General features: G+C 69.7%; 1 protein-coding gene across 1 annotated transcript; it reads left to right on the plus strand.

Moving 5' to 3' along the window:
- Positions 1 to 27,397, plus strand: COL6A1 (collagen type VI alpha 1 chain). The gene is given in 36 exon segments (XM_058296373.2): positions 1 to 205; positions 728 to 857; positions 1,975 to 2,175; positions 4,301 to 4,460; positions 4,893 to 5,021; positions 5,434 to 5,454; positions 5,574 to 5,594; positions 5,671 to 5,715; positions 6,057 to 6,110; positions 6,823 to 6,867; positions 7,280 to 7,306; positions 7,771 to 7,797; positions 7,969 to 8,013; positions 8,320 to 8,373; positions 8,573 to 8,635; positions 9,488 to 9,550; positions 9,701 to 9,754; positions 9,849 to 9,884; positions 10,174 to 10,236; positions 11,292 to 11,354; positions 18,702 to 18,764; positions 19,687 to 19,749; positions 20,421 to 20,471; positions 20,610 to 20,645; positions 21,623 to 21,685; positions 21,944 to 22,009; positions 22,829 to 22,864; positions 23,263 to 23,299; positions 23,662 to 23,670; positions 23,962 to 24,095; positions 24,470 to 24,579; positions 24,992 to 25,142; positions 25,144 to 25,176; positions 25,262 to 25,442; positions 25,900 to 25,929; positions 26,004 to 27,397. Coding segments are annotated over 36 exon segments (3,081 nt in total). The 5' UTR covers positions 1 to 111; the 3' UTR covers positions 26,627 to 27,397.
- The last annotated feature ends 190 nt before the right edge of the window (positions 27,398 to 27,587 follow it).

Genomic DNA, 27,587 nt, shown 5'->3' on the forward strand with positions numbered 1-27,587 from the left:
GCCTCCCTGTCCCGCCTAAAGCCGCGGCGGGAGCAGAAGCCACCTCTCGCCTCTCCTCCAGCGCTCGCCCGCCGCCCGCACGCTCTCGTCGTCGGCGCCGGCGGCCGCACCATGAGGCTGCCCCGCGCTCTGCTGCCCCTGCTGCTGCAGGCCTGCTGCGCGGCCGCCCAGGACGTCCCCGCGGCCAGGGCCACGGCCTTCCAAGGTGGGTGCTCGCCCGCAGACGCCGTGCTCAGCGCGGGGCGCGGGGACGCGGGCCTGCCCTTCCCGCGGGGAGCTCCCCGGGGCGCCCGGCGCTCCCGCTCTGTCCCTGGAAGGGCGTCCCCTGGGCCCTCCGCGCCACGGGGACCTTGGGCCGGAGATGGGGCGGGCGGGAGGCCTCGCATGGTCGCGTTTCCCGCTGCTGTGGACGGGCCTCCCCGACGGTCGCCGCCGCTGAGCGGCTGTCCTCCGCGCAGTCGGCGCGTCTGGCCTGTTCGGGACGCACCTCCTCGGGCGGGGGCCCCTGCTAGTCTGGATTTGAGACCTTGGTGGGCAAATGGCCCCCGGGGCTGGGGGCCGGGCCGCGGGGGGCTCGGCCGGGGAGGCCGCCCGAGTCGCGCCGGTGCGATTCCGCAGACACGCACGCGGGGCCCTCGGGTTTGCCCGTCGCGGGCGGGGGCCGGCTGAGCGCGCCTGTGGGTGGCCCGGCCCGGGCATGGCTGACGCCCCGACCGCCCTCGCCCAGACTGCCCCGTGGACCTGTTCTTCGTGCTGGACACGTCCGAGAGCGTGGCCCTGAGGCTGAAGCCCTACGGCGCGCTGGTGGACAAGGTCAAGGCCTTCACCAAACGCTTTGTGGACAACCTGAGGGACAGGTGAGGGCCACCTGCCGCCCCGCCCGCCCCGCCCTCATGTCGGTGCCGGCACTGGGCTCACGCCCCCAAACGCACCCAGGCCTCTGCTGCCTGCTCGCGTGCGGCCGCACCCCGTGGTCGGGGAGGACGCCCCTCGTTCAAGGGCGCTGGCGCCCGCCGGGGCTGGGGGCCCGATGTCTGGGGGGCCGGGGGCTCGGGGGGCCTGGAGGGGTGCTGGAGGGGGAGGAAGTGGGGGATCAGGAGGGGCCCTGGAGGGGCCTGGGGGTGGACGCTGGGAGGAGAGGAGGCCGGGCAGGGCCAGGAGAGGCTGGAGGGGCCTGGGGGACGGCGTCCTGCCGGCGCTGCCCACGCGGGAACGCAGGGCCCGGCTCAGCCCCAGTCATGGACATGGCTCACTCATTGCTCGTCCTGCAAATCCGTGCAGGCGGGGGTGGGAGGCGTGGCCAGGCGGGGGGGGGGGGAGGTGGGGGGGGCAGGCAGGGGTGGGAGGTGTGGCCAGGTGGGGAGGGAGGCGGGGGGGGGGGGTAGGCGGGGGGGGAGGCTGGGGGGGAGCAGGCGGGGGAAGCGGGGGGGGAAACGGGGGGTCCCTGGGCCATCAGAGGAGGGGCACAGGCCAGGGCCGGCACGTCCCTCACCTGGCGCGTCCCTCACCTGCACTGCTGTGCAGCCCTCAGCCCCTGCCGCAGGAGGGACGCAGGAGGGACACGGGCCCCGCAGAGGCCGAACGGCCCCTCCAGGCCGAGGGCTGCCCCACGCCAGGGCTTAAGGGTCAGGGTGGGAACTGCCCGACGTGCCCTGGGCAGGTGTGGTCGCGGCAGGGCAGCCCCGGGGCATGGCCAGCTGTGCAGGGCAGGGGGCTGGCTTCCTGTCACCTCTTCTAGCGGCTCCGCAGGGCCCGAGCCCCCCCCCCATGTCCACACAGGGCCTGCCTGGCCCCGCCCCCACGGCCCCCCGGGGACGGCCGTGAGCTCAGCTCCTGGGCTGGTGGACCCCCGAGGAGGGGCTGGCCACCCGTCCTCCCTGGGGACCTTGACCCCCTCCCTGGGGACCCTCACCACGCCCCCTCCCCCTCCCTCCTCCCCCCCCCGGGGACCCCTCACCGCCACTCCCGCCGCAGGTACTACCGCTGTGACCGCAACCTGGTGTGGAACGCGGGCGCGCTGCACTACAGCGACGAGGTGGAGATCATCCGCGGGCTCACGCGCATGCCCAGCGGCCGCGACGAGCTCAAGGCCAGCGTGGACGCCGTCAAGTACTTCGGCAAGGGCACCTTCACCGACTGCGCCATCAAGCGCGGCCTGGAGGAGCTGCTCATCGGGTGAGCGCGAGGGCGGGCGGGGCCAGAGACCCCGAGGCCAGAGACGGCCAGAGAGAGACAGGGAGACGGGGATGGATGGGGAGACGGAGAGACGGAGAGATGGATACAGAGAGATGGGGAGAGAGAGAGAGAGTCAGAGAGAGACGGGGAGGCAGGGAGAGATGGAGAGATGGATAGATAGAGGGATGGAGAAATGGAGAGATGGATAGACAGAAAGATACAGAGAGACTGGGAGAGATGGAGAGACAGAGATGGAGAGATGGAGAAAGAGATGGAGAGATAGATACAGAGAGATGAAGAGAGACAGAGATGGAGAGAGGGAGAGAGAGAGATGGAGGGATGGAGAGAGACAGAGAGATGGAGAGATGGAAAGACAAAGATACAGAAAGACTGGGAGAGATGGAGAGACAGAAATGGAGAGATGGAGAGATGGAGAGAAAGAGATGGAGAGATAGATACAGAGAGGAGAGATGGAGAGACAAAGAGACAGAGAGATGGAGAGAGACAGAGACAGAGATGGAGAGAGAGATGGAGAGACAGATATAGAGAGATGGAGAGAGACAGAGAGAGCCAGAGAGAGATGGAGAGACAGGGAGAGATGGAGAGATGGAGAGATAGAGGGATGGAGAGATGGAGAGATGGAGAGAGAGAGATGGAGAGAGATGGAGAGACGGAGAGACACAGAGAGATGGAGAGCGAGACAGACAGGCTGACCGATTTCTGCTGAGGCTGTCGGGAGGGTGGTTGGGGTCAGCGCGGGGGGCTTCGGTCCAGCCACAGCCCCGCCCCTCCCCGTGGCCAGGGTCCCGGAGCCAGGAAGCCTCAGGGCGGGGTCGACGCCGGGTGGCCGAGTGGGGAGGGCCCGTCCTCGTACCGACGCCCGCCCGCTGGCCATGGGGGCTGCCCCGGGCGCACCTGGCCTGGGCGGGCAGGAGGACGTCCCTTCCAGCATCTTTCCAGCTGGGAAGAGACTCCGGACCCCCCTGCTGGGTGAAGGGCGCTCGGGGCTCTGCAGCCAGATTTGGGAGGGAGGCGGGGGCAGGCCGTGGACACAGGCCAGGGGCCCAGGGACCCCTCAGGGAGGGGGAGGAGAGGCTGGTCCCCGGCGCAGCCTGGGCCCCACCCCGGCAGGTGCAGTCGAGCCCGTCTCGTCGGAAGCACAGCGGGTGCCACACCCGTGCCCAAGCGCATCTCCCGGCTGAGGGGCCCTTGGAGTGGCGGTGCTCCCTCCCAGCCGCCTGGGTGCCCGCAGGGGCTGGGGAGGGGCCGCCTCGTAGGGGCTGAGGCCCCGCAGGGACGTGCCCCCAGCCACTCCAATGCTGGACACGTCAAGTGACATCAGTCTCCGCGGCCACACCAGGCGGACACCTGGTGTCCACTCTGCTGTACCCGGCCAGGCTGCGGCCACACCAGGCGGACACCCAGTGTCCACCCCCCTGCGCCCGGCCAGGCCGCGGCCACACCAGGCGGACACCCAGTGTCCACCCCACTGCGCCCGGCCAGGCTGCGGTGGCCGAGGGGTGTGGCCCACCTGTCTGCCCACCCCGGCCACCGCCTGCTCTGAGACGCTCGGCCATGTCCGTCCAGGGACAGGCTCCCTCTGCGGCCGCGTCTCTGTCCTGGCTGCCGGGTGGACACGGCTGGTGGTCTGTGCACTCGGCATGAGACCGGGACCGTCCGTTTTCGGCGGAGCCCGCAGAGGGGGCGGGTCCTCCTGAAGAGCGCGCGGCCGCCATGGCCAGCCTCGCGCCTGCCATGCTCTAAGGCCCTCCTTGCGGGGCCGCCAGCCTGGAGGAGGCTACGCTCGAGGCCCCTGTGCAGGAGCCCGCCACGCTCTCCACATCCATCTCCCACAAAAGGACGGCGCCCCAAAGCCCAGTTTAAACGATCCGTGGAGACGATCGGCCGCGCCGGCTGTCCAGCCCACCCACCGCCGTGCTGCCCCTTGCGCGCTGGGCACCCCTCGCCGTCCCGGGCGTGTGCATGCTCCAAACAGCCGTCTGGAGAACTGCGACCCCACGGACGCTTTTTCCGTTTTAAAGTCCTTTCCTCTGATGACGCCGGTCGTGGGGGACGGCGGGGCGAGGCGCTGCGGGGCGGGGGCTGACGCCGGCTCTGCCCGCAGGGGCTCCCACCTGAAGGAGAACAAGTACCTGATTGTGGTGACCGACGGGCACCCGCTGGAGGGCTACAAGGAGCCGTGCGGGGGCCTGGAGGACGCCGTCAACGAGGCGAGGCACCTGGGCGTCAAGGTCTTCTCCGTGGCCATCACGCCCGACCACCTGGTAGGCGCCGCGGCTCGCGGGCCGGGGGGGCTGGGCGGCCACGGGAGCGCCCACGGCGGGGACCCCGCCCGGCCGCAGGCGCCCTCCCTGCGCCTGCCAGGACACATGCGGAGGGTCACTTCCCAGCTGCCCGGGACCCTCAGCCGGCCTCCCTGGGTGCAGCCCGGCCTCAGAGTGACCAGGCTCAGGGAGGCCACGGGCTCAGGGGGCTTGGGGAGACCCCCAGGATGGCAGGGCAGGTGGGCTCCCCAGGCAGGTGAGTCCTTCCCAGGCACAGGGGCTCCCCAGGCAGGGGGCTCCCCAGGCAGGTGGGCTCCCCAGGCAGGGGGGCTCCCCAGGCAGGGGTCCTCCCCAGGCAGGGGGCTTCGCAGGCACGGGTCTGCCGGGTGGTTGCCCCATCAGCACCCGATCTTTTGGCCCTGCTGACTCCAGGAGCCCCGACTAAGCATCATCGCCACCGACCACACGTACCGGCGCAACTTCACGGCCGCAGACTGGGGCCAGAGCCGCGACGCGGAGGCGGTCATCAGCCAGACCATCGACACCATCATCGACATGATCGTGAGGCGCCCACCCCCCCCCAGCCCCTCTACCCTCCGCCCACTCTGCCCCCTCCACATCTGCGGCCCCCTCTGCCCCCTCACCCCCTGCCCCTCGCCCGCTGACCCCCTCCACCCCTCTCACCCCCTGCCCCCTCACCCCCTGCCCCCCTCTGGCCCCCTCGCCTGCTGCCCCCCTCCGCCCCCTGCCCCCTCCACCCCCCTCACGCCCTGCCCCCCTCCGGCCCTCTCTGCCCCCCTCGCCTGCCCCCCTCGCCCACTCTGCCCCCCTCCACCCCCTCGCCCCCTGACCCCCTCCAGCCCCCTCCGCCCTCAGCACTCTGCCCTCCGTGCCCTCCTCCTTTGGGCTGGATGCTGGAAAATTCAGAGGCTGCAAATAAAAATTAATCCAATTTTTCTGTTTCACTTTTCAGAAGAACAACGTGGAGCAAGTGGTAAGAGCCCCCTCCCCGTGGCCCTCCCCGCCGGCAGGGGTGGCCCCGGCGCCCGCTGTCCCCACGGGGCCCTGGCCGGGCCTCGCTTCTGACCTGTTGCTCCTGTTCCCCACCCCCAGTGCTGCTCCTTCGAGTGCCAGGTGAGTGGGCGGCTGCCCGGGGGGGCGGGGGGGGGTGGACGCGAGGCCTCGGGCTGACCGCGTCCCCTCCTTGCAGCCCGCCAGAGGACCTCCCGGACCCCGAGGTGACCCCGGCTACGAGGTGAGCGCAGCCCTGTTTGTGGGGGCCTGAGGGGGGAGGGAGCCCCGCCCCACAGCCCCCAGCCCAGGGGCCCTGGGACCACTGGGATTGGCGGCCCCCGTGGGCCGCCCGCTGTGCCCCCTGCGCGTGGGCGCAGCCTTCTGGGCGGGGGCAGGGAGTGGCCGGCGGTCACTTTGGGAGGCGGGGGAGGGGAGCGCGGTGGGCGGGGCGGCCGAGGCCGCGGGAGACGGGGACCCGGGCCACAGCGCAGGGCAGGTGCAGGCGACGGGCACCTGGGCCTGGAGCAGAGCGCCCAGCGCGGCCCCGGCCGCTCCCCTGACCCCTGCACCTGTGTGTTTCAGGGCGAGCGGGGGAAGCCGGGCCTCCCAGGAGAGAAGGGGGACGCCGGAGACCCCGTGAGTGCCGCGCGCCACGCAGGGAGAGGAGCCGGGGCTCGGTGACCCCGGCTGCGGAAACTTCCAGATCCGTGGCTGGGGTCTGCCCTGGCCAGACGCGACCCCCCGCAGGGCTTGGCCTGGCCGGGGGATGTCCCTGCAGCCCCCCCGCCCCCCCGCCCCCCCAGCCCGACCCTGCAGGGGGGCCCTGCCTGCGCTCGGGGGGCTGGGCTCTCTCCACAGGCAGATCACAGGGCACGAGCACAGCCCATCTCCCCGCTGACAGCCCCCGGCCCCTGGGGGTGCCTGGAAGCCCCCAGCCCTGCTGCTGCCCCCAAGCTCCACCCGGAGACTCCAATGGGGTGCAGGGGTGGGAGGGGTCTTTACAGATTAGGAGGATGCCACGCCCCCTCCCCATCGTCGCCACTTTGGGGCGCGGCCCCACCCTCAGCCCCGAGCGGGGCTTTTCTGGGTGGGCTCTGCTCTGCCCACCCTGTCGGCCAAGGCCCTCCCCGGGGAGGGGGTCCTGGCCTCTGCCGCGTGGCCCCTCGGCCCCCGGAGCTTGCGCCTTGGAAGGGGGCCTTGGAAGGCGTGGCCGGGCTCCGCGGCCCGAGGGGCAGTTGCCTGGCGCGGAGCGCCCGGTGTCCGCGGTCGGGCTCCCGGTGACGCGGCCTGGAGGGCGGGGCAGGTGTGGGGTCGCCCCCCCAGGCTAACGCGTCTCCTCGTGCTGCAGGGAAAGCCTGGGGACCTCGGCCCTGTCGGCTACCAGGGAATGAAGGTAAGACCCCCCCCACAGAGCCCCTGTCCACAGACCCTCCCGCCCGTAGAGCCCCTCAGAGCCCCCCGAGACTCCCCAGAGACCCCACAGAGCCCCCCCAGGAACCCTCTGCAGAGCCCCCCCAGAGACCCTCCTATAGATCCTCCCACCCGCAGAGCCCCCCAGAGCTCCCCAGAGCCCCCCAGAGACCCCCCAGGAACCCCCTGCAAAGACCCCCCAGAGACCCCCCGGCAGATCCTCCCACCCTCAGAGCCCCCCCGCAGAGACCCCCGCAGAGACCCCCCCGCAGGACCCGCCTGCAGAGCCCCCAGCCCTCAGATCCTCCGGCCCTCAGAGCCCCCCACCCACAGATCCTGCCCCCCGCGGCCTGGCCGCCCCTCACCACAGTGCCCTCTCCTTGTTCCGGGTTTAGGGAGAAAAAGGGGGTCGTGGGGAGAAGGTGAGTGGACGCCGCGGCAGGACGTTCCCCTCCGTCCCTCCGTCCCTCCGTCTGAGCGCGGCCCTGTGGAGGGCACACGGCTGGGCACAGGCGGCCCCACCTGAGGGACCCCGCACCAGGGACCATTGGTCCTGCATCGCTGGACGGGGCCACCCGGGCCCCCTGAGCCCATCTACGGAACGGCCGCCCTGACGCAGCTGCGCCGAGGGCCGCTCGCGGGCGCTCACGCCGCAGCCCACGCGCCACTCCGGGGTCACCGCTCCGGGGTCACCGCTCTGGGGTCACAGCCCCACTCCCGTCCGTGTCCCTGGCCCACGTCCTCCACAGTGGACGGCACACCCCCTGGCTTGGGGGCCCTAAACACGTGGCTCTCGTGGGGCGGCCCACGTGGTCCTTGCCGGGCAAGACTGGGGGGCCGGGTGTGGGGTGTGGTGGCCCCCCTCACGCTCCCCTCCCCCATGCAGGGCTCCCGCGGACCCAAGGGCTACAAGGTGAGTAGGTGGGGGGGGCCTGGGGGGGGGCCTGGGGCGGCGGGCCTGGGGGGAGGCTGCCTGCCTGGGGCGGTAGGCCTGGGGGGCTGCCTGCCTAGGGCGGTGGGCCTGGGGGGGGGCTGCCTGCCCGGGCGCCGGCCTGGGTCCCACCCTCCTCCCGTCTCCGCGCAGGGCGAGAAGGGCAAGCGAGGCATCGATGGCGTCGACGGGATGAAGGTGAGTCCCGCCGGGCTGGCGAGCGTGAGGGCTGCAGGCGGAGCGGAAACCAGCCCCCGTTAAAGGGTTCAGGGTGGGGGCAGGTGCAAGGCCACAGGGTGCCCCGAGCAGAGCTGGGCGTTCTTGGGTGCAGCACTCTGCGGAGGCGCGGAGGGCAGGAGACGTTTTCTGAGACTGCTTCCTGCCAAGCCCCTGGTCCCAGTGGACCCCAAGCCACCACCTAAGCACAAAGCATCTGGCCGGGGAGGCCTTTCCTGGGGCGCCTGGACAAGCCCCCCTGACGGCTGTGCCATTTCCTTCTTCCAGGGGGACACGGGGTACCCCGGGCTGCCAGGCTGCAAGGGCTCTCCTGGATTCGACGTGAGTGCCTGCTCTCTGGGGGTCTGCAGGGCTTCAGAGCCGCAACCGGCTGAGGCTGCTTCCGTGGCGGCGGCGCCCGTGGCTGCCGAGGGCCCCGCTCCAGCCCCGGCTCACACGCATGTGCCTGACGAGCGCGTGTGCGGGCGCCGCAGCCGCCTCCTGCCCGTCGTCACGGTGCGTGGGGCCGTCTTTTTTCCAGGGCTTCCCCGGCCTTCCCGGCCCGAAGGGCGATCCCGGCGCCTTTGGACGGAAGGGAGAGAAGGTGGGTGCCTGCGCCCGGGGCGGGGGGCAGGGCCGCCACGCAGAGACCGGCCGGCAGGAGTTCTGGGCGCAGATTCCCACCCGCAGCCGCGGGGCAGGCGCGGCCCAGGGCTGCGCTGAGCCTCCAGGCAGCGGGAGGTGGACGGGGGCTTCCCTGGGGCCAAGCGGGGGACGCTGGGAGGAGGCGACCAGCGAAGCTGAGGCCGGGACACCCGCAAGGAGGGGCCGGCCTCCAGGCCGGGGCTCCCACGGCGTCGCTGGCGCCCAGCAGTTTTCTCTGCGCCTCGCGCCGCGGGCCAAGGAGAGCACGAGCTCCCCATCGTCACCGTGTGGAAGCCTAAGCGTGAGTGGACGGGGCTTCTAGGAGCCTGACCTGGGGCGCGGGTGCCCTCGCTGGTTGAGCACCTGCTTCCCCCGCTCAAGGTCCCGGGTTCAAGCCCCAGGACTTCCTGAAACAGCCTGACCGACGCGGAGCTCTCGGTTGCTGGGGTTTTATCCATTTCACGACAGAAAGTGTTAGGACAGATGAAGGAGAGTCGGGTCGGGTCAGTCCCAAGCGCGTTTGGCGCAGGTTTTCCAGAATCGAGCAAAACGGCTCCCGAGTCTCGCCTTTGGGGCAGGGGCCGCAGGCGCTGGGTCCGCATCGGCTGACCCCCACCAGGCTACGCCCTGCGTTCGCCTGGCGCAGACGAGCCTGAGGCCGCGCCCGGGGTGAGCCTGCAGGCCCCTGCGGAGACGCGGGCAGGCGCAGCCCTGGGGCTGGGGCGCAGGCCCTCTCGAGGGCCCTGGACGTGGCTCTGCCCACAGCCGCCCCCGCCCAGGCCTGCAGCCCCTCGACCTTGGTGTCTTCCAGGGCCAGCCTGGAGCCGACGGGGAGCCCGGGCGGCAGGGCAGCACGGGGCCCCCTGGCGACGAGGTAAGAACGCGGACGCCCCCCACCCCCACCCCACCCCTGCCTCGGCCGCGGCCTGGCCACCGCCCTCCCAGGTGGACGGAGCGTCCTGGCAGGAGGCCGTGCCACGGCCCTGGCCGGCGGCGCCCCCTGACCGTTCCTGGCCTCCCGTAGGGTGAGCCCGGAGAGCCCGGCCCCCCTGGCGAGAAGGGAGAAGTGGGAGACGAGGTAAGTGCTGTGGCCTCGGCACCCCCCGCCCTGCCCCCCAAGCTGCGCGGGGTCACCTTGCAAACTCACGCTGGTTCTGTTCACTGACCCCCAGGGCGTGGCGGGACCGGACGGGACCCCCGGAGAGAAGGTGAGTGGGGCCGAGGGCTGGGCGCGCTCTGCCGGCATCACCAGGTGGGTCTCGGGCCGACCATGGAGCTGCTGTGGGCAGCCCCCGAGGGCCTGGGACCCCCGCCCTGGGCTGCGTCCCGGCCCTCCAGCGCTCGCCGCGTTGCCGGCGCTGTGTCCAGCGGCACGAGCGGCTGTTTGGGGTTGCCGTGGGCACGCTCGGGCCTGGGGTCTCTGGGGCAGCCGGAACTGCGTGCGCAGCCCCGAGGGGCGCCTGGCGCGTCACCTGCGCGCTTCTCTCCTCCGCGCAGGGCGGCCCTGGAGAAAGAGGACCGCGGGGGACCCCCGGGGCACGGGGCCCAAGAGGCGACCCGGTGAGTCGGGGCTTGGGGAGCGCGGGCGGCTCTGGCCGGGCCCCTCGGCGACGGGGGCCACACGGCCTCTCCAACACGGGCTCAGCGTCCGACCCGCAGCGCTCGGAGGCGCCAGCACGGGGTCCGGGGCACACGAGTGGCTTGCCGGCCCGCTCGCCTCGAGGGGCCGGTGGTGGAGGCCGGGAGGCGGCCTGGGCCGGGGCGAGGGGGGATGGCGCCCTGCCACTGAGCGGGGAGTCGGGGGAGGGCCCAGCTGCCCCGCGTGCCTCTTCGTGGCCTGTGGCTCTGCGCGCGTTGGCCGGCTCCGCAGCAGCCTCTGTGAGCCCGTGCTCTCCGTTTCCCGTCCTGCACGCGCGCCAGCCGCTGGGCCGCAGTAACTTGCCACACGGTTTCGCCCACAGCGGAAAGGGCGCGATTTACTCAGCGCGTCCCCTCACCCCACGCATTTAGGCTTTTCTAAATATTTGCAGTTCCTCCCGACTCTGTAAACGTTTTCCTTCTCTGGAATAGCTTTCCTTTGTTAGTTTTGAGAGGGGGCGTGTTGAGTCAAACCCGGTGGGAGACCAGCCTGTGGGGGCCACGAAACCCCGGTCCCCCCGCCCATGACTCACCAGGCCGCGGGCTGCGGCCAGATGGGAGGCCCCGGCCGCAGGCTGCGAGTGGGGAAGGGGCCCTCCTTGCCCGCGGCTGAGTCACCGGGACGGCTGTGCCCGCACGTCCCCGCCGAGGGCAGGGCGCCCCCCTCCCGTTGCCGACCTCTGGGCCGGACACGCCCCTCCTCGGACCCCCTCCATCGGCAGCCCCCGGGGAGTCAGCTCGCCCGGCTAAGGCCTCAGGGTGGGGTTCTGACCCCTCCCCAACCCCCAGACCCCAAGAACCCACAGCCTGCGGGGGCGCCGGGCAGCCCCTGAGGGGGAGGAGGGGGTTTTGTCCTCCCCCCACCCATCCCACGCCTGAGCCGGGAGCCGTCCCTTCTGGGGTGACCAGAGTGGCCGGGAGGGGCCGGCACCCCTCGCCTGCCGCCCGAGGCCGCACTCACAGGCTCGTCTCTCCAGGGCGAAGCTGGACCCCAGGGTGACCAGGGCAGAGAAGGCCCCATCGGCGTCCCCGGAGACCCGGTAAGAGCCTGCTGGGGGGGAGCAGAGCCTGCTGGGGGGGGAGCCAGTAAAAGCCTGCTGGGGGGGGAGCCGGTAAGAGCCTGCTGGGGGGGGACCCGGTAAGAGCCTGCTGGGGGGGGGCAGAGCCTGCTGGGGGGGGCAGAGCCTGCTGGGGGGGGGAGCCGGTAAGAGCCTGCTGGGGGGGGACCCAGTAAGAGCCTGCTGGGGGCAGGCAGAGCCTGCTGGGGGGGGAGGCAGAGCCTGCCAAGGCGCTGAGCAGCACCTGGGTCTATGCCCACCCTGGGGTCAGCCGCGGCCGTGTCCATCTGTCCACCTGCCCCTCACCCCTGGGGTTAGCCATATCCATGTCCATCTGTCCACCCCGCGGTCAGCTGCATCCGTGTCCACCTGTCCACCCTGGGTCAGCCCCTGGTCATTCCCGTCCACGTGCCCGTCAGCCCCTGCCCTCGAGGAGCTTGCCATCTAGGGGTGGGCGGTGCGATACGTGAACGCGCGTGTAACGTCAGCTCCCTGCGCATCCACCCGGGAGGCGTCCTGGCTGGGACGTGGGCGTCGTGCTGGCTGCGGCTCCTGTGGGTGGGCCCAGGGCATGGCCCCTCAGCCCCCTCCCACCCGCTCCCCCGCGAGGGCAGGGGCTGCCAGCTGTGGGGAGCAGACGGGGCTCACCCTCTGGGAGACCCCCCCGGGCAGGCTGCGGCTGCCCCAGCTTAGGGCCCCTGGAGCCTCAGCTGTGCCCCGAGGTGCCGGGACCTGCCGAGCGGGGCCCGAGGCCAGAGCCCGCCCCGCCAGCCACCCAGGCCCCGGGAGGCCAGGCAGCCACTCGGCTCTGCCCGTCAGCCTCAGATGACCCTCCCAGCGCACGGGAGGCCCTGCCCCAGGGAGGGTGACGGCTGAGCCGGCCTGCGCAGTGCTCCTGCCGCTCGTGCCGGGAGGCCGCGGGTGCTGAGGCTCTGCAAGGAGATAGCGGCCAGTGCCCACCCCGGCCACGTGCCCGCCCTTTGCCCAGTACCTGCCTGGCCAGTGTCCCCTCCTGACCACGGCGCCCCTCTAACCGCAGTGCCCGCCCTGACCACGTGCCCGCCCTTTGCCCAGTGCCCACCCCGGCCACGTGCCCGCCCCTTGCCCAGTGCCCACCTGGCCAGTGTCCCCTCCTGGCCACGGTGCCCCTCTAACCACGGCGCCCCTCTAACCGCAGTGCCTGCCCTGACCACGTGCCCGCCCTTTGCCCAGTGCCCACCTGGCCAGTGTCCCCTCCTGACCACGGCGCCCCTTTCACCACGGCGCCCCTCTAACTGCAGTGCCCGCCCTGACTATGTGCCTGCCCTTTGCCCAGTGCCCACCCCGGCCACGTGCCCGCCCTTTGCCCAGTGCCCGCCCCGGCCACGTGCCCGCCCCTTGCCCAGTGCCCACCTGGCCAGTGTTCCCTCCTGACCACGGTGCCCCTCTAACCACGGCGCCCCTCTAACCGCAGTGCCTGCCCTGACCACGGCGCCCCTCTAACCACTGGGCCCCCTCTGACCCTGGTGCCCACTCTACCCGCAGTGCCCGCCCTGACCACGGCGCCCCTCTAACCACTGGGCCCCCTCTAACCCTGGTGCCCCTCTACCCGCAGTGCCCGCCCTGACCACGGCGCCCCTCTAACCACATGCCCCGCCTCGTCCCCCGTCTCGGGCTTGGGGTCCCTGAAATCGGGACCCCATGTGTCTCTTCCGTGCTGAGGGAAGACGGACTTTGGTACCTGTCCTGCCCACCGCCCCACAGGCCGTCCTCGGGCGGTCACTGCTTGGGCTGTGCCCACCTGGCCTCACTGCGCAGCCCCATGAGGGGAGCTGGGCGAAGGGCCGAGGCCAGTGCTGCCTCAGACCGGAGTCTCCCGAGCACGGGGCTGGTGTCACTTTGGCTGCCCGAGGGGGACTTGGCTCCTGGGTCCTTCACAGCGCTGACCGCCCACATGGGTGATGAGATGACCGTCCACATGGGTGGCGAGATGAGGAAGGCTTGGGGAAGGGGACGGGTGTGCTGAGCCCAGGGTGGGCAAGAGCAGTGACTGAGGACCCGCCCACTGGTGCCCCAGCTGCTGTGCCAGGTAGAGTGGCCCTCCCCATGTCCAGAACGCGGCCCGAGTGGCCTCCTGGGACACTGCCTCCTCGGCCATGCTCCTTGTCATGGTGGTGCTCTGACCACAGCTGCCCACCCACCCCTTCTTCCTTGGCCTGCACACTAAGCGTCCACCGCAGCCCAGGCCCCGGCGTGTGTGTCCTCCCCGGGCACTTGCTTGACCGGTGCATCTGGTAAACCCCTCAGGCCACGAGCCATGGTCCTTCAGCTGCGCTTCCCTGCTCAGCTGAGGTGGGTGGCTTGGCTGGGGAGAGGACACAGTGTGGGGGGGGCCAGGGCAGATGGTGAGAAGGTGGCCTTTGCGCTGGCCTGGGGTTCCCGGGGGCACAAGGTAAGTGGAGAGAGCAGCCTGCCAGGTGCAAGGTGGACAGTTCAGAGCACAACGGTGAGCGGAGCCAGGATCTCAGCAGGGCAGGAGCTGCAGGCGTAGAGGCTGGAGGCTGGGGGGCAGAGAGCTGCAGACACAGGCTGGAGGCTGGGGGTGGGCAGGGAGCTGCAGACACAGAGGCTGGAGGCTGGGGGTGGGCAGGGAGCTGCAGACACAGAGGCTGGAGGCTGGGGGTGGGCAGGGAGCTGCAGACACAGGCTGGAGGCTGGGGGTGGGCAGGGAGCTGCAGACACAGAGGCTGGAGGCTGGGGGGGTGGCGCAGAGAGCTGCAGACACAGGCTGGAGGCTGGGGGTGGGCAAGGAGCTGCAGATACAGAGGCTGGAGGCTGGGGGTGGGGGGCAGGGAGCTGCAGACACAGGCTGGGGGGGCAGGGGGCTGCAGGCACAGAGGCTGGAGGCTGGGGGGGCAGGGAGCTGCAGACACAGAGGCTGGAGGCTGGGGGACAGAGAGCTGCAGACACAGAGGCTGGAGGCTGGGGGTGGGCAGGGAGCTGCAGACACAGAGGCTGGAGGCTGGGGGTGTGGGGCAGGGAGCTGCAGACACAGGCTTGGGGGGGCAGGGAGCTGCAGGCACAGAGGCTGGAGGCTGGGGGGCAGAGAGCTGCAGACACAGGCTGGAGGCTGGGGGTGGGGGGCAGGGAGCTGCAGACACAGGCTTGGGGGGGCAGGGAGCTGCAGGCACAGAGGCTGGAGGCTGGGGGGGCAGGGAGCTGCAGACACAAGCTGGAGGCTGGGGGTGGGCAGGGAGCTGCAGACACAAGCTGGAGGCTGGGGGTGGGCAGGGAGCTGCAGACACAAGCTGGAGGCTGGGGGTGGGCAGGGAGCTGCAGACACAGAGGCTGGAGGCTGGGGGTGGGGGGCAGGGAGCTGCGGACACAGGCTGGGGAGGGCAGGGAGCTGCAGACACAGGCTGGAGGCTGGGGGGCAGGGAGCTGCAGACACAGAGGCTGGAGGCTGGGGCTGGGGGGCAGGGAGCTGCAGACACAGAGGCTGGAGGCTAGGGGTGGGGGGCAGGGAGCTGCGGACACAGGCTGGGGAGGGCAGGGAGCTGCAGACACAGGCTGGAGGCTGGGGGTGGGCAGGGAGCTGCAGACACAGAGGCTGGAGGCTGGGGGTGGGGGGCAGGGAGCTGCAGGCACAGGCTGGGGGTGGGCGGCGCAGGGAGCTGCAGACACAGGCTTGGGGGGGCAGGGAGCTGCAGGCACAGAGGCTGGAGGCTGGGGGTGGGGGGCAGGGAGCTGCAGACACAGGCTTGGGGGGGCAGGGAGCTGCAGGCACAGAGGCTGGAGGCTGGGGGGGCAGGGAGCTGCAGACACAAGCTGGAGGCTGGGGGTGGGGGGCAGGGAGCTGCAGACACAGAGGCTGGAGGCTGGGGGTGGGGGGCAGGGAGCTGCAGGCACAGGCTGGGGGTGGGTGGCGCAGGGAGCTGCCAAGGGAGTTTGTGGGGAGTGAGGCTGACAGTTTCTCAGAGGCTTGGCCCTGGCTTCATGGCTTTTGGTGGATTTTCTAATGGAGAGAAATTAGAAATTGGCATTTTTGAAAAAAAGAATTTTAAAGTAAGAAAAAAGCAACAGCCACAATAGGGCAGAGAGTTTTTGTGAATTCTTGCACCCAGCCCAGGAGTGGGTGAATCAGGCGCTGGGGTCTGCTTATGAGATCAGTGTGGATCCATTTTGAGACAGGAAATTGCTCAGTGGAAAACTTTCCTTGCACATAACTTCAAGTAAGAAACGGTTGAAAGCATCTGTCTGACGATGCGGTGTTCTCCCAGGGACTGGTGGCCACATGTGCGGGGCGGTGGCTCGGGCCGCTGTGGCCGGGGGCCGCCTGTCTGATGGGGGCGGCAGTGGAGGGGGAAGGGTTCCAAGTCAAACAGGCTTAGACGGGCTTTGGGCAAGGAGACAAAAGCCTTCTGTGAGGAGAGTTGTCCCTCCTGGTTTTGTTTGTTCCAAGTAAAGGAACTACAGTCAGGAAGTTGTAAGGAATTAGTAACGCCTTTGGGAGAAAGACTCAGAGGGAAAGAAGCTTCCTTCCCCGCCCCTCTCCGCACCGTGGGCCCAGTGTTCAGTCTCTTGTGAGTCCCCCTGGCCCACTGCTTTGTGAGGGAGCGGCTGTGTCCCTGCTTGTCCACACAAAAGGAAGCCAGCTGCGATGTCACGGCACCCGGCCCACCCCGGGCCCAGCTCACGCTCTTCTGTCTCACGGGCCTCGGCTCTGCTTCACAGAGAACGACTGCAGAGCAAGTCTGTCCGTTGGCCTGTCATCCCATCCACCCACCCATCTTTGCTATGCCTGTCCACCCCCCATCACCTATGAGTCACCTACCCATAGGTACAGCCGTCTGCCCTCCACTCGTCACTCGTCTAACCATCTAAGATTCTCATCTACCCATCTATCGTCTCTCTCCATGTACCTGTCTATCATCTACTTATCTGTCTATCTTGAAATACTTCCAAGACTAAACCAGAAGATAAATTTCTTGATCAAATTAGTTGGGGTGTGTTGCTATTTTTTAAATAATTCTTTCCAAAAAAGTAGCCCCAACACACACTCCTTCAAGAGTGTGGGGCAGTGCCTGCATCGCACAGCCCACCAGCTCCAGGTGTTGGCAGACTCTGCAGGTGTGTGTGGCTGCTCAGGTGGGAGCCAGGTCCTGTCTTGGCTTGTGTGCCTCTGGGTGGGTCTGTGTCCCCTCAGGCCTCCGGCCCAGGCAGCTGCTCTCTTTCCATTGGATGCCACAGGCATCTTGAGGCTCTTTTCCACATTGTAGGATTTTTAAAAAAAATTTTGCTCTCTGCCCTTTGACTTGGTCTAATGCAGGGGTTCTTAGCAAGGGGTCCATGAGCTTGAATTGGAATTCCAAAAAACATTGTTCTTGTGGGGACGTGTGGATGTGGGTGTGATGTATCTATTAAATAATGCACAATGTGGTGTGGACTCGGTAAGGGGTCTGCGGTTTTTACCTGATGGGCAAAGGGGTGCATGGAAACACAAAGGGTAGGAAACGTGGGTCCGTGGCACGTTTTGTTTAGAATGTCCTGCTCATTTACAAGGCTGAACCAACACCTGTTTTTATGCCTCTGACTTGGATTCGTTTGGAATTCGTGTTGAGGGGTTAGCCGACGTCCACTGAGCCGCGAGCTGGCGGTCACGGCGTATTTTCGCGTGCGCCGTCTTCCCGTCTGGGTAAACTGCACCCGCATCACGTTCTAAACGCCTCACCCGCGGCTCTGTCTGGACTCGCGGCTGCATGCTCTTCATGTCTGTCTCGTGCTGGTTCTGTCGACGGCAATTACTGCGGCATCAGGCGTCCCCCGTGTCCCCTGGGCCGCCAAGGCCACTGGCAGTCACACCCGGCGTCTCTGTGCTCCTGGAAGGGTCTCGTTTTAAGGTCCAAGTGACCTTTCACCATGAACGAGGTGGGACCGATCGAGGGCATGCACCAGCAAGACGGGGTTAGGAGGCTGCCACGTCCAAGTCACGCTTTAATTCCGTACGCGGAGAGAATCCCTCTTTCTTTTTTTTTTTTCCTTTTTAAGATTTATTTATTTTATTTATTTCTCTCCTCTTCCCCCCACCCCTCTGTGTCTATTAGCTGCGTCTTGTTTCTTTGTCCGCTTCTGTTGTTGTCAGGGGCACAGGAATCTGTGTCTCTTTTTGTTGCGTCGTCTTGTATCAGCTCTCCCTGTGTGCGGCACCATTCCTGGGCAGGCTGCACTTTCCTTCGCACTGGGCGGCTCTCCTTACAGGGCGCAATCCTTGCGCATGGGGCTTCCCTACGCAGGGACACCCCCGCGTGGCACGGCACTCCTTGTGCACATCAGCACTGCGCATGGACTGGCTCTGCACGGGTTAAGGAGGCCCAGGGTTTGAACTGGGGACCTCTCATGTGGTAGACGGACGCCCTAACCACTGGGCCAAGTCGGCCGCCGAGAATCCCCCTTTCATGCGGCCAAATTAAAGATAACCACCCGAGTGGCTGGGGCCAGGACGGCCGGGCAGGTGCGTCTGTCTGTCCGTGACCTCAACCTCCCGCTCCGGGCTGCCTCCCCCGAGGCTCTGGGCAGGGCAAAGCTGCAGGGCCGCGGGGCTCGGGGGACTGCCCGGGGTGCAGGCCCGTCGCCCTGGGCCCTGCTCCCTGCGCCCCAACAGCCGGGGCTCTCTCGGCCAAGCCTGGGGGGACCCTGCGCCCCAGGAGGAACGGGGCGTGGACCACGTGCCTCTCACGCCCGCGTGGCGCTCTCAGGCCCTGGCTGGCGTCTGGCTTGGGCTGCCGCAGGCGCCGTGCCGTGCACGTGCCGCGGAGATGGTCGTGTCCAGCACGAGGCCGGCAGGAGTGCGGCCAGGGGCTGGGCCGGCTGCCGGCGTTCTCGGGCCCCTGCTTGGGGTCAGGTCCCACTTCCACAGTGATTAAAACGTGCTGTAGAAGAGGAGAGAAACCGCCAAAGAGGGCGAGGAAGGGAGGCCGGTGCCCGCCCCACCAGGGCTGGGGGCGCCTCGTGCGCATGGGGGCTGCTGCCCTGGACCCCCCCCAGGAAAGTCTGCGCCTCCCACAGGGCTGGCCGAGTCCTGGGGGCCAAGGCGTCCAGGAGCCACTGGCACCCGCGGCCCCCCAGAGGGACGTCCACGGTTGGCAGCCAGCGCCCACTGAGGCCACGGGGGTCCGCAGGCATGAGCCCAGGTCCTGGATGAGACCAGCTGGGCAGGGCCAGGGCGTGCTGGCGCCGCATGCGACTGACCTCCCTGTGGACAGACGGGCACGCCGCCGCGCGGTCCCGGGCCCTCCACTCACATGGGCCGGAGGGGATCGGGCCTGGGTCTAACGGGCCGTGTCATTGCAGGGTGAGCCTGGCCCCGTGGGCCCCAAAGGGTACCGAGGCGATGAGGGCCCCCCGGGGTCCGAGGTAAGTACCCCCCTGGGGTCCCCGGGCCCACCCTCCGAGGCCGCCTCTGCCCCACTCTGCCCCTCCTCACCCCCGGAGAAGCCGCCCGTTCCAGGGACACCGGCACCTGTTTTCCTTCATTTTATAGTAAAATGTTCGGCAGGTTTAGACAACCTGGAAAACACAGCTCATTTCTAAAAGGAAAATCAGAATCTCCTGAAATTCTCCCTCCCAGAGATGACAGACAGGAGCACTTGGGCTTGTTTATTTCCCAGCCTGCTTTTCTCCTTATGACACGCCTCACGCGTCTGGCTCCAAGTCCCTCCCCGCCCCAGGCCTTCCTGCCCAGGATCCCCCACGCTCTCTGGATGCCACCTGGGTGTGCCCTTCTGTCCCCTCGGTGCCCTGAACTCCCCAAACCACAGACGAGCTCAGGGAGCCGCTGCCCTCCTCTGCCCACCTCGTCCTTGGGAGCCATTCCCTGGGGCGGAATTGCTGGGCCTGCCGGGTCAGTGCCACCTCCAGGCACCTCCAGGACCTTCGTGGCTCAGGCCACGGCCCCACCCCATGGCCTCGCCCACGGCTCCGCCCACCACCCGCCCCTACCCACACAGCCCCGCCCACAGCCCCGCCTACTTCCCTGCTCCTGCCCACAGCCCCACCCGTGGCTCCGCCCACTCCCCTGCCCACACAGCCCGCCCACTGCCCCACCCTACACGGCCCCACCCATGCCCCCCCACCCCCCGTCGTCCAAGGCCTGTTTGGCTGCGGCTGCAGGAGCCCCCGGGTATGGCTTCTAAATCTTGCCGCGTGGCCACGGGTAAACGTGTAATTTCATGCACTCCCCTTTCACTCTCCTAAGAGGGGCCCTGCGCCCCGACGCCCGCTAGCTTCGCCTGGATGCCCGTCTCGCTTTCCCAGAGCCCATCTCCTCTCTCCTTAGGGTCCCGGAGGCGCCCCTGGACCTGCAGGCCCCCCCGGTGACCCCGGGCTGATGGGCGCAAGGGTGAGTGACCGCGGCCCTGTGGGCCTGTCCTGGACACAGGAGGCCCTGCCCCGGAGGCCGGGCGCGGCTGAAGGGCGGGTGCGGGCGGGGAGGGCGGCGATCGAGCGCCCCACGCAGCTGCGGCTGAGCCGGCCACCTCTGCCTCCCCGGGCACAGCGTCTGCTGGGCAGCAGGGGCCGGCTCAGGCCCCTGGTGGACGCCAGGCCCGAGGAGGGAGTCCTGCGGGACCCCCGGCTGGCAGGGCCCAGGAGTCCAGCACCGACTGCCCTCTGCCACCCCTGGAGCCCGCTGCCCACCGGTGTAGGGGGCCCCGCCCGAGCCGGGTTCAGGGGCCACAGGTGGAAGGACAGAGGCCAGAGCCAAGGCGGGGGGTGGGACGGGGCTCCTCAGGGCCAGGACCCTGGCCTGGGAGCCAGGGAGGGCCGCCTGCTCTGGGAGGGGATTGGCCGAGGGTCTGGTGATGGCGCGGCCGCGGGGACTGGGCGCGGACGTCCCTGTGCCGTCCCCACGGGCACTTACCCGCCAGCAGCTCCCCTGGGCTCCTCCACGCCGGAGCCTCGCCAAGGGCCCTGGGCCTGGGACCCGTGGGAGGGGCTCCGGGCACGGCCGCCTGAGGGGTGGGGGCCCGGCCATGCCGCCTGTGCCGCAGGTGCCTCTGGCCTCTCTCCTAGGGTGAAGACGGCCCCCCTGGAAATGGCACCGAGGGCTTCCCCGGCTTCCCCGTAAGTGCCACAGCCCCGCACCCCGCTGGGCCTTGTGGGGGGCGGGCTGCAGGGGCCCGAGCTCTGAACTCGTCGCGTGGGCTTCCCTCGGCACTGGGGTCCCCGCCCAGAGCCCCCTGACCTTGCTTCCACCTGCAGGGCTATCCAGGCAGCAGGGGCCCGCCCGGGATAAACGTGAGTACACGCCACGCCCTCCGCCCCACCACGGGGGGTGCGCTGTGCACACGCAGGCGCACGTGTGTGCCCGTGTTACACGCACAGACGTGCCCATAACGCACATGCAGGCGTGTATGCTTGTGCGCACGCCACACGCACACACCCTTGCTCACATGCACACATCACAGTCACTCGTGCACACACGCCCGTGCACACGTGCCACATAGCAGGACACACCCGTGTGGAGACCCCGGCCACCGAGCTGACGACGGCAGGTGCTGCGTGGCTGAGTCACGTGCAGCCTGACGGTGACGTGGCCTCCCACCCAGGCAGGAGCCGGGAGCGCGCTGAGGGCTCTCCAAGCCCCCACCCTCCCGTCCAGGGTCTCTTTGCCCTCACGTCTGGCCGCCTCCTGCCGAGCAGAGCCCCTGGTCATTCCTGCTGGTTTTCCCCCGGCAAGGTCCAGGGCAGGGTGGCAGGGTCGCTGGCCTTGTGGCTCTGGGGCCACACGCCGGTCCTGGGCTTCCTGTCACATGGGGCCTCGCAGGAGGCACGAGCCCGGCCCTCCCATGTCCAGGCCTTTTATCGGTGGGGACAGGTGCCAGCCGGGCACCCAGCTCAGGTGCGCGGGCACTAGCCTCTGCCCACCCCAAAGGTCATGGCATCAGCCCACGTCCCCGGGTGACCCGCCCATCATGCCCCATGTGCCTGCTCCACGGGGCCACCGTGCCCACCTCACTGCACCCTGCTCAAGGCACCCACTCATGCCTGCCGGGTGCACCCACCCAGCTGTGCCCATCCAGTCACGCTCACCCAGCCACCCCCACCTAACGCCCCCACCCACTCATGCCCAGACCCAGCCGCGCGCCTCGTCCCCCCAACAGCCTGCCTCACCGTGCCCCGCCCCCGCGCCCACGCAATCACACACACCCAATGCGTCCACCCACGTCCACTTCATCCTGCCCTCCTAATGCAAGGGTCCCTCTTACCTACAGGGCACAAAAGGCTACCCCGGCCTCAAGGGGGATGAGGGCGACGCTGGGGAGCCTGGAGAGGACGTGAGTGTGGCCTGGGGGCCCCGGGCCTGGCCCTTGCCCTGACCCCTGCCCTGCCCTGGACGCAGGGGCTGATGCCCCGCAGGCCGGGCCTGTGGCCAGCCAGGAGAGGCCGTGGGCTGGCTTGGGGCGGTGGGCCCTCTGCGGACGGCCCGTGGGTCCCATGTTGGAGCGTGGCAAGCTGCACACGGCTGCCCACGGCTGCCCACGGCCCCCGAGGCCAGTCCACGCGTCTATGGACACGACGCTGTTCTCCTGCAGAACGTCGATGTACCACCACGAGGCGTCAGAGGAGCCAAGGGCTACCAGGGCCCCGAGGGCCCCCAGGTACGTCAGCCGCCCGCCCGGGGCGGGGGGCGCCCTGGGCTCCGATGCAGGGGATGGGGTGCAGAGCGCGCCCAGCAGGGAGGGCAGCATCTGGGGTCTCTGGAATCTCCGTAAGGGGTAGCAGCAGGGGAGCTGAGGCCCGGCCCGCGGGGCCCAGGGTGCGGCGGGTTGTTGGGTGGACACGGCACGTGGCCGGGTGGGGGCGTTACACAGGCATGGCTGCGTGGGCATGAGTGGGTGGGGGCATCGTTTCTACCAGGACAGGCCTGGGTCTGGCAGTCAGAGACCAGGTGTTGTAGCGGGTGCTGAGTGTGCCCTGCTCCACCCCCAGTACCCAGCCGGCGTGGTAGCACGTGGCAGCACGTGGCAGCGTCCCTGCACAGGGAGCCATTGTGGCAGTGCGTGGTAGCACATGACAGTGCGTGGCAGCATGTGGCAGCCTCCCTGCACAGGGAGCCTGTGTGGCAGCGTGTGGCAGCATGTGGCAGCGTCCCTGCACAAAGAGCCATTGTGGCAGTATGTGGCAGTGCATGACAGTGTGTGACATCATGTGGCAGCGTCCCTGCACAGGGAGCCTGTGTGGCATGTGGCAGCGTGTGGCAGTGTCCCTGCACAGGGAGCCTGTGTGGCAGCATGTGGCAGCCTCCCTGCACAGGGAACTCCTGGTGGGAGGGGATGTTGGGGGGTGGGACAGGCGGCCAGGAGTGAGGGGCGCCTTCGTGGACGTGCGGTGGCCCTGAGGCGTGGGGGAGAAGGCGCCCCTCAGACGTAGGGGCCACGAGGGGCCCTCAGAGCCTGTTCTCGTCTGTTCTCTAACAGGGACCCCCAGGACACACGGGGCCGCCAGGACCTGACGTAAGTGGACTAGCAGGCTGCTCCCGGGGCGGGGGCTACTGCTCTGACCGGGCCCACGTCAGGCCAACCCGCCCGGCCGGAGCCCCCTGTGCAAGCCCCTCGTCACCTGCATGTGCCTCTGGGGTCTCTTGGGACCCCTCCCTGTCCTCACCATGGGAACACAGTGTCCGGGGGAGTGCGTGCTGGGCACAGGGGCACAGGGCAGTCTTGGTGGGACACGATGGCACAGAGGGCTGTGCCCGCCACGTGCTGGTGGCCACATTTGGTGGGAGTGAGGGTCTCACAGAGCCGGTGCACCTGGGAAGGGACCTCCGCTGCCCACAGCCAGCCTGCTGCGCCCGGGGCCTGGGGGGCCGAGGCGGGAGGGGGGGCGCTCAGTGCTGCCTTTTGCCTCCCAGGAATGTGAGATTTTGGACATCATCATGAAGATGTGCTGTGAGTATCTCCCTAGAAAGAGCGTCCCCCAGCCGCGCCACCTGCCACCGCCGCTCACCAGGTCCCTGCAGACCCCGTGGTCTGCGCGGAGGGCGGGGCCGGGCGCGGGGGACGGGAGGCCGGGGGCTCTTCTCCAGCGGGGCCAGCTGTGCTAATCCACGGCCGAGCACGTCCCCGCGGGGTGACGGCTGGAGCTGTGCTGCTCCCCCCGCCCAGCCCCCGCCTCAGTAGCCATGCTGCCCGCCCAGGGCTGCCCAGGGTCGGAGTCCAGGGGAAGCCGGCCAGGAGGGCTTGCGTCTTCCCGGCTGTAACCAACAGGGTCTTGCCGGCAGCTTAATTTTCTCTTTTTTCTCTTTTTCCAGCTTGCTGTGGTGAGTTTCCCCTTTTAACTCACTAGAAAACTTCTCATGTGTTATTGTCTTGTAAGAGGAGTGGCCGCTGCGGGGGTGGAAGTCAGCCCCGTGTCCATCATGTGCGGCCTCCCTCCAGCCCGCACCTGTGCAGGGCCACCTGGGGGGCCCGGCTGCCCTCCGGGCAAATGAGCAGCAACAGGGGCTGGAGGCTGGGGGCCCCTCCCAGGCTGGGCCAGCAGGGCCTGACCGCGTGGTGGGGGTGGGCGGAGGGGCCCTGCGGAGCCCTGGCCTGACCCGCTGACCCTGCAGAGTGCAAGTGCGGCCCCATCGACGTCCTCTTCGTGCTGGACAGCTCCGAGAGCATCGGCCTGCAGAACTTCGAGATCGCCAAGGACTTCATCGTCAAGGTCATCGACAGGCTGGCCAAGGACGAGCTGGTCAAGGTGAGGGAGACGCCAAGGCCGCAGGCGCGGGTCCCGCCCTCCGAGACCCTGGGCGGCTCAGAGGACCCCCCCAGGCGCAGGGCCGGCCCGGGAGCAGCCTCGGGAAGGGGGCCGCGCCCCCAGGGGTGCTTCCGCCCCAGCAGCCCCCTCCCCTCCCGGCGGGCTCCCGCCCCGGCTCAGGCCTTTGCCCCTCAGGCCTGCACAGGCCGGGACCCGAAGCGGGCTCCGGGCGACCCGCGAGCGGGCAGGGCCGTTCCTCGGGGTGGCGGCTGCGGAGCACAGCCTGGTGGGCGCCCCGCAAACCCGCACCCCGACGCCGGGAGGGGAGGGGAGGGGGCGCGGGGCCCTGACGCGGCCTCGGCTCCCGAATGCAGTTCGAGCCGGGACAGTCGCACGCGGGCGTGGTGCAGTACAGCCACAACCAGATGCAGGAGCACGTGGACCTGCGCGACCCCGGCGTCGGGAGCGCGCAGGCGTTCAAGGAGTGAGCGCGCCGGCCCCGCCCCGCGCCGCCCCCCGGGGCTCCCCGGACCCCCAGCCCGGCCCGGCTCCGCCCCCAGGCCCCGCCCCCAGGCCCCGCCCCGATCCCCCCGACACCGCCCAGGGACCCCCCAGCCCGGCCCCGGCTCCGCCCCGCCCTCCGTCCCCGCCCCCAGGCCCCGCCCCGATCCCCCCGACACCGCCCAGGGACCCCCAGCCCGGCCCCGGCTCCGCCCTCCGTCCCCGCCCCCAGGCCCCGCCCCGATCCCCCCGACACCGCCCAGGGACCCCCAGCCCGGCCCCGGCTCCGCCCCCAGGCCCCGCCCCCAGGCCCCTCCCCCCGGCCCCGGCTCCGCCCCGCCCTCCGTCCCCGCCCCCGCCCCCGCCCCCGCCCGGCGTGACCCCCTCTCGCGCAGGGCGGTCAAGAAGCTGCGCTGGATGGCGGGGGGCACGTTCACGGGCGAGGCCCTGCAGTACACGCGCGACCGGCTGCTGCCGCCCACCACCAACAGCCGCGTGGCGCTGGTCATCACCGACGGGCGCTCGGACACGCAGCGCGACGCCACCCCCGCTCAACGTGCTCTGCGGCGCCGACGTCCAGGTGGGCCCCCGGCCGCGCCCCAGGCCCCCGGGTGGAGAGGGCCCCCGCCCCAGCGCGCCCGGTGCCGAGCACGCCCGCCCCGCAGGTCTTCTCCCTGGGCATCAAGGACGTGTTCGGCGCGGCCGCGGGCTCCGACCAGCTCAACGTCATCTCCTGCCAAGGCCTGTCGCCGCGAGGCCGGCCGGGCATCTCGCTGGTGAAGGAGAGCTACGCCGAGCTGCTGGAGGACGCCTTCCTCAAGAACGTCACGGCGCAGATCTGCATAGGTGGGCCGGCCGCAGACCCTGCCTGGGGGGCTGTCCAGCCCCCCCCCCGCAGACCCCCCCCCACAGACCCTGCCTGGGGCGGCGGTGCCCCGGGCTGCGGGGGCTCGTCGACTCCCCCCAGGTGGCTGCCCTGAGCCCCCGGCTCACGCGGAGGCCTCTCCCCAGAACGCGCGTGTCCAGCCGGTCGGCGCAGCGGGCAGGGGGCTGGGGGCTCAGGCCCACCCTGCCCAACAGGCCAAGGGGGTGGGGGCCGAGCGCGGGCATCCGTCGTTGGCTGAGCCCGTGGACCGCTGCCTTTCCTGGGCCTGGGTCTCCCGTTCTCCGGGGCCACGCCTCTGCCCCAGCCTCGCCGCCCGGTCTGTCCCCAAGCGGGGCGACGCTACGGTGGGCGGGAGCCCCGGGGTGGCGCTGCCCCAAGGTGCCCGCGCGGCTCACCAGCCTGGCCTTTGTCTTCCAGATAAGAAGTGCCCAGACTACACCTGCCCGAGTGAGTACAGCGGGGGGCTGCCGGGCTCGGGGGGGGGGCAGGCCGGCGGTCCCCACAGCACGCCCCTCCCGCAGTCACCTTCACGGCCCCGGCCGACATCACCATCCTGCTGGACGGCTCGGCCAGCGTGGGCAGCCACAACTTCGACATCACCAAGCGCTTCGCCAAGCGGCTGGCCGAGCGCTTCCTGACGGCGGCCAGGGCCGACCCGGCGCACGCCGTGCGCGTCGCGGTGGCACAGTACAGCGGCACCGGGCAGCAGCGGCCCGAGCGCGCGGCGCTGCAGTTCCTGCAGAACTACACGGTGGCCGCGGGCTCCATCGACGCGCTGGACTTCCTCAACGACGCCACCGACGTCAACGACGCGCTGCGCTTCGTGACCCGCTTCTACAGCGAGGCCTCGTCGGGCGCGGCCAAGAAGCGGGTGCTGCTCTTCTCCGACGGCAACTCGCAGGGCGCCACGCCCGCGGCCATCGAGAAGGCCGTGCAGGAGGCACAGCGCGCCGGCCTCGAGCTCTTCGTGGTGGTGGTCGGCCGCCAGGTGAACGAGCCCCACGTGCGCGTCCTGGTCACGGGCAAGGCGGCCGAGTACGACGTGGCCTTCGGCGAGCGGCACCTCTTCCGCGTGCCCAGCTACGCGGCCCTGCTGCGCGGCGTCTTCTACCAGACGGTCTCCAGGAAGGTGGCGCTGGGCTAGCCTGGCGCGCCCGCCCCTCCCGGCCTCCCCCAGATGAACACGGTGAAAATGCGCCCCGGCCCCCCCCAGCCATCGAGCGCTTTAAAACGAAACACTTGACTCGCCTCCACGCGATCCCACCCCGTCGCTCCTGAGCGCGTGGCCCGCTCTGCGGACCAGCGCCGCCCCGCGCCCCTACCCCGTTCGCCTCCGGGAGGGAGTCCCCCCGCAGCCTCCATGCTCCTTTCTGGAGGTGGGCTGCGCCGCCCGCGTTCCCCCTTCCCCTCGCTTGGCCGCGCTGACCCTGCAGAACGCTCCCTTCAGTTGCTGACGTGGAGGACCGAAGCCCACGGCGCTGGGGAGGTGGGCTCTGCCGGGCGTGGAAACCCGGACCTGGACCAGTCAGCCCCTCTGCCGCCCCCCCAACAACCCAGAACCCCTCCCGGGGGGCTTCTCCACAGCCAGTGGGGGGGGGAGCAGGGCCGCCGAGGACTCGCGACCGCCTCAGAGAATGACCCGCTGCCTCCCGTCCCTTCAGACCCCGAGAATAAGGTGCTACCCCGAGGGACCCCTCCCCTCGCGCCCCACGCGCAGACCTGGGCCTGGACTGGACGCTGCGGCGAGAAGCGGCGTTGTGAACCATTCGGAGCTCTTCTCAAAATGGCAATCCAAGCTCCGTCTTCGTGACAGTCTCCGTGTTAGCTGTGTTTTCACTCCTTCCTGGGTTTTTCCTCAGCTAGGTCCATGCCAGTCATGTTCCCAAATAAAGTTCTTCACTCTTCGTTCCTTTCACTCCGTGTTGTCTTCCTGGTGAGCTACCACCAGCTGTGCACCTCACATGGATGGGAGACCCGGGGGGGGGGGCGTCACCTCCCACTCCTCACAGGGCCAAGAGGGGCACTGCCCTTGGCTGGACAATGTCCACCCGACAGTCATCTTCTAGCTGTGGAGGACGAAAGAAAATGAAGGCCATATCTGCAGG

This window comes from Dasypus novemcinctus, chromosome 4, assembly GCF_030445035.2.
Source record: "Dasypus novemcinctus isolate mDasNov1 chromosome 4, mDasNov1.1.hap2, whole genome shotgun sequence".
Taxonomy (NCBI): Eukaryota; Metazoa; Chordata; class Mammalia; order Cingulata; family Dasypodidae; genus Dasypus; species Dasypus novemcinctus.